The 12,099-nt window shown below is 39.5% G+C and overlaps 1 protein-coding gene across 3 annotated transcripts; it reads left to right on the forward strand.

Annotated features, from left to right (window-relative positions):
- The first annotated feature begins 692 nt into the window (after nt 1–692).
- Nucleotides 693–11,086, forward strand: ZBTB43 (zinc finger and BTB domain containing 43). 3 transcript variants are annotated; one of them, XM_034793798.1, is made up of 3 exons: nt 693–823; nt 4,971–6,419; nt 6,564–11,086. In XM_034793798.1, the coding sequence occupies exon 2, from the start codon at nt 4,994–4,996 to the stop codon at nt 6,389–6,391; it is 1,398 nt and encodes a 465-aa protein (XP_034649689.1). In that variant the 5' UTR covers nt 693–823; nt 4,971–4,993; the 3' UTR covers nt 6,392–6,419; nt 6,564–11,086. The 3 variants fall into 3 exon arrangements, with proteins under 3 accessions (XP_034649689.1, XP_034649690.1, XP_034649688.1); XM_034793799.1 differs by having other exon boundaries at nt 4,971–6,203; XM_034793797.1 differs by having other exon boundaries at nt 4,971–11,086.
- Nucleotides 11,087–12,099: the final 1,013 nt, after the last annotated feature.

The following is a 12,099-nucleotide window of genomic DNA, read 5'->3' on the forward strand; positions in this document are numbered from 1 at the left end:
CCAGGGGTGTACATTGACATACATTTCAAAACAAATAAAACATCCGTGCCCTGAAGAGCTTCCAATCTAAACCATTCTATATGAGCAGGATGTCTTATTTTAATCTTATAACCAGGACAGGAACAAAAAATACCAAATCCTCCACAAATTATGTCCCTAAATCTACACAGGCTTCTCTGCACCTGTTAAGTCTTTACATGGTGAATATTTTCTGTATCCAATTTCCTTTTGTAAGTACATTAAACAAAGAGCTCTAGGTAAGTGACGAAAATAGAGATAGAAAGGCTCCTTGGATATACAAAGAAGCAATGTAGTCCAGTAGGCTGGAATTGACAGAACCTCAGTTCTATTCCCGCCTCAGCCACCTGCTATGTGACTTCAAGCAAGTCACGTCACCGCTCTGCACTTCTCTTGCCCGCCCCCCCGGCGGCCCTGGCAGGTTAGACTGTCCCTGGAAGCTCTTCAGGCCTGGGACTGACTCAGACTATAGTTGCAGTACCTAGAATAACTGGGGCCTCCTAGTACTATTGGAACTGAAACAACCGTTAGGACGGGTGCCTGCCCTCACGCGCGCTGGGGAGCTCGGGCTCGCAGCCGGGCCGGGTCTGGTCACAGCTCGGCCCGACCCCGTGACCCTAGCCTGAGCCGGAACCGGAAACAGGTGGAGGAGTTCCGGTTCCTCGTGACCCGGAAGCGAACGCGCGCATAGGGAGGAATCGCTTCCGCGCGCTGCCGGGCTGAGGCCGGGAAGTCGCGGCGGTAGCAGCAGCGATCGGAGCCCAGCAGCGGGACCGGCCATGTGAGAGATTCCCCGCCGCCCCAGGTGAGGCCCTACCTGGACCTAGGCGCAGAGGGGGACTCCTGGGCGCCCCCTTCGCCCCCGCGCGGTGTTGCCGCGAGAAGTGAGAGGGGCCGAGTCTTATCGCTTCGCCGCCCGGGTCTGTCTGCCCGTGGCGCGGCCTGAGGCCGCCCCGGCCTGGGACCCCCGACCGGCGCAGAGCTCTCCGTCCCCCAGCAGGGACCTCCCGCCCGGGGGCTGGGCCGACATGTTCCGGTGGGCGCCGTCGCACCCTGGTCAGCCCCGCTGATTCCCAGCAGCAGGAAAGGGCAGGCACAAAACCGCCAGGGGATGGGCAGCCTGTGAAAGTCCTCAGCCCAGTGTTGTTAAGGGGGCAGATGCCTCTCAGTGGGATGTTCGCTTCGAAGCTTAGTGAGGCATCCTTTAACCACCTGAGGTGGGCTGAGTAATGCTGCCGAGGGTAAAGCTCTGCAGTACTCTTTGCAAAGTTATGTAGTTATACAGTACTTCATAAGTAGCACCAGTCATAGACGCCTTCCACCCTTGGATATACAATGGTAAATCCTTCCACTTGTGTTCAGTTCCTGGCTCGGCTATAGACTTCTTTAGTCACCTGGGGCACATCATTTAATCTCTCTGTACTTCAACTTTCTATTTGTAAAATGGGTATAATAGTTTCTTTGGGGGGGGGGGAGTTTGTGTCTGTTTTTTAGATTGTAAACTTTTCTGAGCATGAACTCTTAAGATGTGTAGTGCAGCTAATGTGCTTGAGCCTTGAGGTGCTCTGCATAACAAATAATAAAGTAACAAATTTTGTAAAAACAAGCTTTTATAAATTTTGAGACCAATTATTTATTTCCAAAATATATTATTTTAATCATATTTTACCTTGCAATGTTTGAACCCAAACATCCTAGTGCTAAAAGTATGGAACTCTCTTTAACCAAAAGGGGGCAGTTTTATTGACTTTCATTGTCCAAGATGAAATAAATACAGTAAGGAAACACAGACAGTAACTAGTGGAAAAGAAAACAACATTTTAAAAATACTTTAACTTTTCATAGCTAGCTTATTAATAATATGTAAATAAATGTTTGTTTACAGCATGATTAAGTTGACTGCCTTTATGTAAACACTTATTTTTAATGGTAAACTTCGTATACAAAAGCAAGAAAACAGATCCCTTCTAGAAATGTTACCATGTTGAACCCATATGTATTCTGTTGTGTACATCTTTATGAGATTAGGATGTATGCTTGTTGAAAGATGGTAGCTTAGGCTAGTCATAGTAATGCCTTTCAAAAATGCATTTAGCATAACATTTGTTATAAAGAATAAGAATTCTTATAGTAGGATAATTATGTAAGACAAGTTGTTCCTAAAAAATATAGGAAAAGAGATAATGGCTCTCTGCTTGTTGTTACTGAAGAGCTGCACTTCGGTAGCCTTGTTATGTGCTTCTGCAAAGCAGAAAATAACTTATCCATGACAGTACTGTTTCTACATCAGTGCCACGGTAGGCTGCATTGGCTGGAATTCTTGCAGTGGGACTGGGTTTCTTTCTTTATCAGGGATGCCTGCAGCTCTAGCATAGGCATAAGGAAAGTGATACTCCTAATAAGAGCTGATTGCACTCCTGTAAAAGAGGAGCAATATTTGTAGGAAAGAGTGAAGGGGAGTGAAAGTGAGGACTGCTGGTAAATACTAAGATTAAATATGCAGACGCCATTATACCTGTTACCTGGTTCCTACTTCCCAAAAGAGCCCTCTTAGAAGCAGATACAAGGCAATTAACTGGTTGGTAAGACCTCAGAAATAGCTTTCCTTCCAATAAAAATTTTTAAAATCTGATACTTTTATTAATAATCTACTGGTTTAAAAGGAAATCAGCCATTTAGCATTTTGACTGGCTGGCACACTTTATCAGTTATTGGACAAATTGATATCAGATAATGATCACCCATCATGAGTGGCTGAAAATGATCCTATGACAATTCAGTACATGTCTGTTTGCCTCCTGTAAATGGTAGTGAGGTTAGTAGGAATGCTGATTAGTTACACACAAATGCAAATAAGTATATTATGATTATTCACCTCCAACGACTCTCTTTTTTTTGTTAGACCTCTAACTAAATAAAAAAGGCAAGACAATTATGCTGCTTTAATTTTTAGCCTTAATTTAGATATTTCTTTTTCCTTTATTAAATTTTGGATGAAGGAGTTCTGATAACTTCTGTTTTGAATGCAAAGTGCATCTCTGCCTCCAAAATGACCAGGAAGAGATAATCATGAATTATCATTTGAATTGTTATGGGTGACTTGCATCATTATTCTCTTTGTGTAGTCTGTGCTTTGCATGCAAATAATGATGCTGTTTGTTTAGCATCTCCTAAATGAAATATTGATACTTGTCAAATTTTGCATACATGTGCTTGTTTGTAATAAGAATGAGCTTAATCTTCAGCAAGGGTGTTTTAGGTTAGATTTCAAGGAAAACTTCCTAAATTTAAGGGAATTCAATCTCTGGAATAGGTTTCCAAGGGAGATTGTGGAAGCCCGATTTTTTTTTGAAAGTTTTTAAGAACAGGTTGGACAAACATCTGTCAGGGATGGACTAAGTTTATTTGGTCCTACCTCAGCGCAAGGGACTGGACTTGATGATCTCTCAAGGTCCCTTTCAGCCCTACGTGTCTATGATTCTATTAGTGAATTGGGGCTTCTTTCCTAGATTTTTGTCCAGTCTCTGTTAAACATTAGAAGGAACTTTTTATGAAAGTCAGAACTTTGTTCCAAGAGCTAAAGATTTCAACAATATAGATACTTTGAAGAAAATCTAAATACCATGCATTGAAAAGTATATTCCTGTAATTGACTGTCACAGTCTAACAGTTTCTTCCATTCTGTTGATCATAAAAAATAATAGTCTTTCTTTCAAGTAGCTGATGCACAAAAACTTCTGGAAGCTCAAATAGCATCTGACCACACTACATCTGATTCAAGCCTGTGCTCTTTTTAAAGTTTTCAGTTACATAAACTACAAATGTATCCACACAGCTAAATGAGAACCATTTTTTTTTTTTGGTGTTTCCATAATTCCTGTTCAGGATTTGTAACCCAGTAACTTTACACCCCTGTTGGCCTATGTCTTTGCTTATAATTTGGTACTTTAAATAAAACTTTAAAATATAAATCATCTCTGTTTCTTTACTATCATGTAACAGACTTTGAGCCCGGGTATGTCTCTTCCTTTTGTAACTAAACAGCTGAACTATTTGAGACCCTTAATAACCTTCAGTTTATTTGAAGAGTTTAGTCTTGTTAGTTTCCAGTTTAAGCAAGAAAAACACTTAATTTAAAAGGTGCTAAATCAAGGGGTTTTGCAATAAAGTAACATTTGAAAAAGCTCAATATTTGTGTACTGTAACAGTCTCTCAGCTCCCCACTAGCAACATCTACTTCCTTCTTTTAAAAAATGAGTGCAGAAAAATATTGTTCATAATAAAGGTCGCTAACTTTGCTCTATTTAGGACTCTGACAGTCACTTTCTTGCAATATGTGACTCATTATATTGAGCTATGAAATAACATATTACTTATTTTTTTTAAATAATAAAGTGAATTAGTTTCTTAAAAGGGGCCAGTTTGCTCTTATAGAAAAGTTTGATGTGATGATTTGGCTGGCAGTTGGAAAACCGAATTGATTTCTCCCACTTGAGAAACTCTGGGACATTGTGGAATTAGTTAATAAGGAATGCAAGCAACCTTACTGCTGTAATCTCATCAAAATAACCACTTTTTTTACACTTGACCCTCCTAACCCCATTCCCATAGAATAACTAGCTGTACAGAATACGCAATACAGCTTATATGTCCAACCTTCATGTTTGTGCACAGATGGTGTAGCAGCTTGTGATCTTGTAGAACATTTTTAAAATCGAAAGACTAAGGGGAATAGAAAAGGCAGAAACAGCCTGGCAACTGTGGAGGTTCCTAAAAGTTTTGTTTTGTTTGGGTAAGTAAACCCACTTATCTTAAATATGTCAGCCCACTTAAGTGTCCCTTCCTAAAAAAGGAAAGACTTGAAGATAAGAGAGTGGAATGAGCAAACTTAGCCTCATCATAAATGCTGCTTAGTTATGTTGAAACTGGTTATATTTTCCTCTCTCTTGCAGCACAACACTAGATTTGTAATGAAATGGAGTCTGGGACAAACTCTTTTCGAGTGGAATTTCCTGATTTTTCTAGCACCATTTTGCAGAAGTTGAACCAGCAGCGCCAGCAGGGACAGTTATGTGATGTTTCCATTGTAGTTCAGGGCCATCTGTTCAGAGCCCATAAAGCTGTCCTTGCAGCCAGCTCACCTTACTTCTGTGACCAAGTACTCTTAAAAAATAGCAGGCGAATAGTCCTTCCGGATGTGATGAATCCAAGAGTGTTTGAGAATATCCTTCTGTCTACTTATACGGGACGGTTGGTGATGCCTGCTCCAGAAATTGTCAGTTATCTGACAGCAGCAAGTTTCCTTCAGATGTGGCATGTAGTAGACAAATGCACTGAAGTGTTAGAAGGGAACCCAACAGTTCTCTGTCAGAAGATGAATCATGGCAGTGATCATCAGTCCCCAAGCAGTAGTAGCTATAATGGACTTGCTGAAACCTTTGAGCTGGGCTCTGGAGGACAGCCAGACTTCCACAAAGTGCAAGAGCTGAGGGACGGTGAAAATGAAGAAGAAAGCTCTAAAGATGAGCTGTCATCTCAGCTAACAGAACATGAGTACCTTCCCAGTAATTCTTCAGCAGAACACGACAGACTCAGCACAGGAATGACAAGTCAGGATGGTGAAGAGGGAGCCAGCGACAGTGCAGAGTGTCAGTATACAAGGCCTATCTATAGCAAACCCAGCATCATGTCACACAAGCGTTGGATCCATGTGAAACCAGAAAGATTTGAACAGGACTGTGAAGGTGTAGATGCACATACTTATGATGAGCACCAGGTGTCTGAATCCATGAATGTCATTCAGACAGAGCATTCTATCCAGTCTTCAGGAGTTGAAGACTTTCACGTAAGTGACAAAAAGATGGAGGCAGAATTTGATGAACAGGCTGATGAAAATAACTATGATGAGCAAGTTGATTTCTATGGCTCTTCTATGGAAGAATTTTCTGGTGAAAGGGCAGATGGAAATCTAAATGTTCACAGACAAGATGTTATGATAGCAGCAGGGTATGGTGAGAGCATTGAAATGGCTACAGGAATTAAAGAAGAAACCACCCTCTCTGGATTCTCACCTACTGACAAACTATATCCTTGTCAATGTGGTAAAAGCTTTACACACAAGAGTCAGAGGGATCGGCACATGAGCATGCACCTGGGTCTTCGGCCTTATGGTTGTGGTGTCTGTGGTAAGAAATTCAAAATGAAACATCACCTTGTCGGCCATATGAAAATCCACACAGGCATAAAACCTTATGAGTGTAATATCTGTGGGAAAAGATTTATGTGGAGGGACAGTTTTCATCGGCATGTAACTTCTTGTACTAAGTCATACCAAGCCTCCAAAGCTGAGCAGAATACTACTGAGATGAACTAAAACATAAGACTTATAATTGTTTAGCAGAGTAAGCAAAATAAACTAATTATGCAAATATTGTCTGGTACTTGCTATTGTGAAATTTAAGGTTTTGGTTTTTTCAAGTTCTAAGGATGTTGCTGATACAGGTGTGAGCAGACCAAATTTTGTCCATCTACTGTCTCCACTGCAGGTGCTTCAACCCTGCCCTGATGGGACCCCTTTAGAGGTGAGAGGGAAGTTCAAATCTCCATGGCTTATTCATAGGACCCTCTGCTGAGACTGTAACTAATGAGGCCACTTGTGGTGATGTTTTTTGTTAATATATTATTGCTGTTATTTATTGTTTCACAGTAGTGCTCAAGGGCTCTGATGGAGGCTCCATTGTGCTAAGAGTTAAATAAACATTCTGTAAGTTCCAGACCCAAAACCCACAATCTTAAAGCCTCAATCCTGCAAACACTTACTCCTGTGCTTAACTTTATGCATGAGAAGGTGGCAATAAGGGTAGCAGTAGCACAAGATTGCATACGTTAGCTATGTGTAGAAATTGCAGGATTCAGGTGTTTTTGTTTTAAATAAATGAATAAAGGATTTTAGTTATATAGAACTTGCTGTCAGCAGGGAACTGAACAGATGTCACCAACTTACTTAACATGGGTCATTAAACAGCCTTCAGATAGCTATATTTTTTAGTGAAAAGCCACTTTTTGTGTCAGGCCTTCCTTTACTTGTTTGTTTACCCATTTTTTCCTCTGGCAGAGTGTCTGGTTCTGTCTAGTTACTGGGCCTAGTTCTATTTGTTCATTTTTGTAAAGCACTTGGATATATCATGATGTGTGCTGCATACATTTAAGAGACAGTTACATTAAAACTTCATTTGTTTATACCCCTGCAATATATAATGTTAAAGTCGGTTGGGCTGTCTTTCAACCTTGGCGGCTGCCACATCGTAAGAGAACTTGTGGAAGTGTGTGTAGCAAGAGGGCATTTTATCAAAATGTTTTTATTTTTTTAAGTGCATAGTTGGTATTATTCCAACACTCAATAAAGCCTTTAACCTATAGCTCAAGTTTCAGATTTTCATGGCTTACTGCAGTAGCAAGTACCAAACTCACTGTATAATACAGGCTTGTTTTCTTGGTACTAAAACTTGTTTGAAAATTTCTATCCTTTTAAATCTGAAGAGCTAGAGACTTGCTTCAGGAAGTTCTTATTAGTCATTGATAAACTGGTATTTAAATATTTAATCCTCTACTGGTTGAACAGTGGGGTCCATAATACATGTTCTTGATTGTCAACTACTGTGACTCTGATCCCATTGAAAGGCACAAGCAGGTCAGAGCTGTTTTCTTTCCAAATGAAGGCCCTAGCTGACAAACAATTTAAATTACCCTAGTTGGATCCCATTTAATTGTACAGTGGGATGTGCACAAGTTTCAAGTTTATGAGCAATTTCTGGATTCTTAGTTGTGGGAAGGTGGCACTGGTGTGCTATGAGGAGGATGTATTATACACTGGACTCATGCTCTAGCAGATGGAGCATTGTCGTAGTTCTGGGAGATTTTGACAACCATCCAGGCTAGAGGGAATGCATCAGTTGTGAAGGTGGAGATAAGATTTAAGATGGGGGTTGAAGAAGGCAGCTCAAAATGGTTGAAAGCCTTTGCATTCCTACTCAGAAGCAGTTAACATACAATGTAGTTTACCTGGTGTAAGAATGAAAGAGCCTCTTTAGCATACACTGTGGTCACGATCAGAAGAGGTGAGTCTACATACATGTAGCCCTCTTCCAGCGCGGGTAACTTGTAACAAAATAGTTACCCAGCACCAAATGGCTACCAAACATGACTGGCCCCAAGTTGCATCCAGATTCTACAATCTGTAGAATCATGGAACTAAAATACGAAATGACCCATTATGTTAAAGCCACACGCATAAACAGATAATTCCCCGTTTAGCTGTTTTTCGTCTTTATCTGCTTAACAGCCCAATTAAAAAAATATTTTAACATCTAACCAAACTGTATCCTGAACATGAATGTCTGACGCACAGGTGAGCTTCATTACTTGGTGGGCTATTACTGCAACTCATTGGCATATTACTTAAATTTAAGTAAAAATGAGTTTTTTAAAGGCTCTCAAATTTTACTCTATCAATTCTTCAGATATTTTTCATGCAGAATTTTGAGTACAGAACATGAGTCCATTGCTGGCAATGGACATACAAATGGTCAGCACTTGTTCTTAGCACTTACTTGAACTCTACATCGAAGCAGAGTGGGGGTGATGATTGCTGTCTAACCCATGTACTCAAGGTAACTAAACAGGGATCTGTTCACGAACACTGTAACCTGATCAATGTATAGAAGCACTTTGTATTTAAAAATCTTTATACATATTTTTTACATTTAGAAATTATATGGTCCCTCTATGGTTTCTTTCCACATTTACACACTCTATTTAATATTGAAATTTATAATGGTAGCAGGTTATTTCCTTGTGTGTTTACATGACTGTAGGCAGAGAGTTCCTTTCCCCACCTCCTTACCACATACAGGGAGTACTTTTTGTGAGTTTTATGGTTCCATTTGGAGGAGATAATGCTCCTGTTCTCTTCAAGATTGTTCTAGTACAGTGGCTGTCATTCTTTTCTATACTGTGACCCCCCCCCAAAGGACAACAGAGAAGATCTGGGGACCCATCTGGCCATAAAAAAGAGGGTGGTTCAAACCCCAGGTTGAGAACCCATGGTCAAATAACAAAGTATACTTCCATCAGACTCAGACCACCCTACAGAGCTGCCTATGAAGCCCTTTCATTTACCGGCTTGAGATGATTTTTATATGGGACTTTTAAAAGTTAACTTTAAATAGGAGTAATGTTTAGATAACTTTGAAATAGAGCTTTAAAATAATGTACTAAGAGACACTTTAAAGGTTTTATACAGGTGTAGTAGGTGTGTGTGTGTGTATGCTTTTAATGACTTTTCATGAATAGTAACTCTAACATCTAATCCTGTTCTGTCCAATAGGTTGTGACATTTTGTGTTGAAATTCTAACATATTTGACTCCATTAACATTTGTAATCCTTGACACTTGGATTTTTGGTATTAAACCACGTTAAATGCTTTGGTTACAGGTAGATGTTGTCTTAATTTGGGGGGTTGGGGCAGGAAGTGGTAAGTGGCTCTCCAGAATCCTCACTTCTATATGATTCACACTTAACTAACTAAAACAAGAAAGGCTGGATGCAGCTTCTTCTAGAGCTTATAAGCACCACTGTCAGGATGGCCTTGTACAAGGGATAAAAGATGCATTCTGGTCTGGGAAACAAGGGATCCACTTAATATATATTTTAAGGTGAATGTTATGCATTTATGCTTATGCTTTATAATTTTAGATGAGACCATTTAAAAACATAGTTTTGTTAATTTTTTTTATCCTTCCCTTAAATATTCCCTCTTTTTGCTAGTAGACATTAGCAGAGGGGATGTTTTATTAACACCTGAATCATTGTAGAGAGATAAGAAGTGGTAACAATTTCAGAATCTTCTGTTACTGAGAGTCCACTGCATGGCCTGCTGGTGATGAGAACTCCTAAGGAGACTAAAGTTAAATTCCTTCCAATTCCATCTCTAGGTTTCTAAGATCATCATTACCCATGGTATCTAAGCAATTGAAATTCTGACATACAGTCTCCTGCAGTCATAGTGACAAGTACCTGACTTCTTTTCTCAGTGGAGCTGTGAATCTGTCAGGAGTCGTTTTTCTCCTTTTTTGGGTTTATATATTAGCATTCCCATTTTGCACACTAGTATTTAAATAAATAAAAAAAAGGCACCACCTTCCCAGTTTCAAGTAGCAACCATTGTTGATCGCTTCATGGACAAGTAGAGAGACCCTAGATGGTACTACTGGAAGATCTTTGGTCTCAATTTTCCCTCAGATGTAGCTTCCCTGTCAGGACTGATAAAATACCACACATCAGAGGCCAGGAGGGAGCTCTGAGATTGCCATATTTCAGTGTCTTTTATTGTAAGGTCCATACTTCACATCACTGTACTTCTGGACATGAAAGAATGGACATCCTTCAGACCACCTAAAGTGAACATTATTGGGCTGGTGCCAGAGAGCTAACCCATCTTTGAATCCTGAGAGCCAGCAGTTTTGTATTTAGTATCATCTTTATTTAGCAGAGTTGGAAGTTTTCTCAAAACAGCAAAGGAAGGTTGCTACTTTCCTCCTTTTAATTATATTTAACTGGCTAGTTAGAGTTTTTAGTTTAAAAGCTCTAAGCTGTCTGTGGCCCAAGGGGAGATGCTGGAAAACCAATCTATTTTTAATGTGATGAAATTATCAGACTTTGATAACTTTGCTTGAAGCCTGTGTCATAAGTCAATTGCTGCTGCTTTTTTGTTCTCCAAGGGATCTTTCTTCCAGAAATGTAACTGTTTATGCAAGTGAGCTACAAAAGTTTTTATTATAAACAAAATGTCATTTATAATAGTAAAATTGCATATCTTATTGATACTTTGTGAGATGTTATGCCTGTATTGCAAAGGTTGGATAATTTTGTCTATATAATATTGCTGTCCTAATTGCACAGCATGGTTTTACTTAATTTAATGTTGCTGTTTAATATTTTCTTCTTATAGAAGAGCTCCATGCCCTTTTTGGTATAACATGTTTTAATAAATGTTATCTGTCAACTTTGTAAATGTTTTCCTTTTTAATTCTAAGTAAACAAAATGAGTGCCTGTTTAGCTCTAATAGTGTTTTGCTATTGCCATGAAAGATAACAGCTCAAACATAATTTCGGTACATCAAAAAGCAGCCCGTACAATAAAGTGTCATTACATATGATAAAATAAGTAAAAGTACAGCTAGTAATGCATCTTTATTGACACATCAAGTTTACCTGCTAATTTTGCCTAAGTTTTTCTTCTATATACACTACAGGCTGATGAACATGTAAACTATATAACTAAGGGGCCTGTGCCTGCTTAACCAATATAATCCATGTTCTTGATTCTTCCTTTCTCTCCCCCCCCCCCTTCATTAGAAAGGCCACTGTATACCACATCTGGGCTTGGCAGTGAGAGAGCTAGGGGTCTAGTCTTAAACTACTTGACTGTCGATGTCACAGAAATCAGAGAAACAGTGCAACTGACAAACACCTGTAGCAAGAATAAAATGTTCATATTTTAACAGCTACTTTTGACTTGAAGATTCTGGGAAATCAGTGAATGGAATTGCTGTAGGATTCAATATTGTTGCCACCATCAACTATGCATGCACGTCAAGAGGCAAACAGAACCCTTTGCATTTTATTGGTTGATATATGTAGTGGCATTTATAAGACCCCAACTGCTATTGTATGTAGGCATCAAAATGGAGATCAGCACGTGTACCATTGGCAGATCTTAAACCCTTCAGAACACTTAATTCTATGGTCTGTATTATATACAGGAAGTCAGAGTAGATCTAATGGCTCCTCACACTGCACCTTCACCATTTTTCATATAGATAAACAGCATGCCGTAACTAGTTGTTCAGATTCTACCATCTGTTCTGCTGTAAGAAACTTGATTTCTAGTGTGCCACAATTACTTAATAACTAGGCCTTAAGTAGGAAAGAAATTGCAGTTTGAAGGGGAGAGACACTTGCAGGTTGACTTCACCCGTGTTCCTAAATATGTAATATTTAATTTTATATCAAATATGTTT

This window comes from Trachemys scripta, chromosome 17, assembly GCF_013100865.1.
Source record: "Trachemys scripta elegans isolate TJP31775 chromosome 17, CAS_Tse_1.0, whole genome shotgun sequence".
NCBI lineage: Eukaryota > Metazoa > Chordata > Testudines > Emydidae > Trachemys > Trachemys scripta.

What these genes read in the sequence shown, in the direction of transcription:
- ZBTB43 (XM_034793797.1), top strand. Translation starts at nt 4,994, where the DNA reads ATGGAGTCTGGGACAAACTCTTTTCGAGTGGAATTTCCTGATTTTTCT.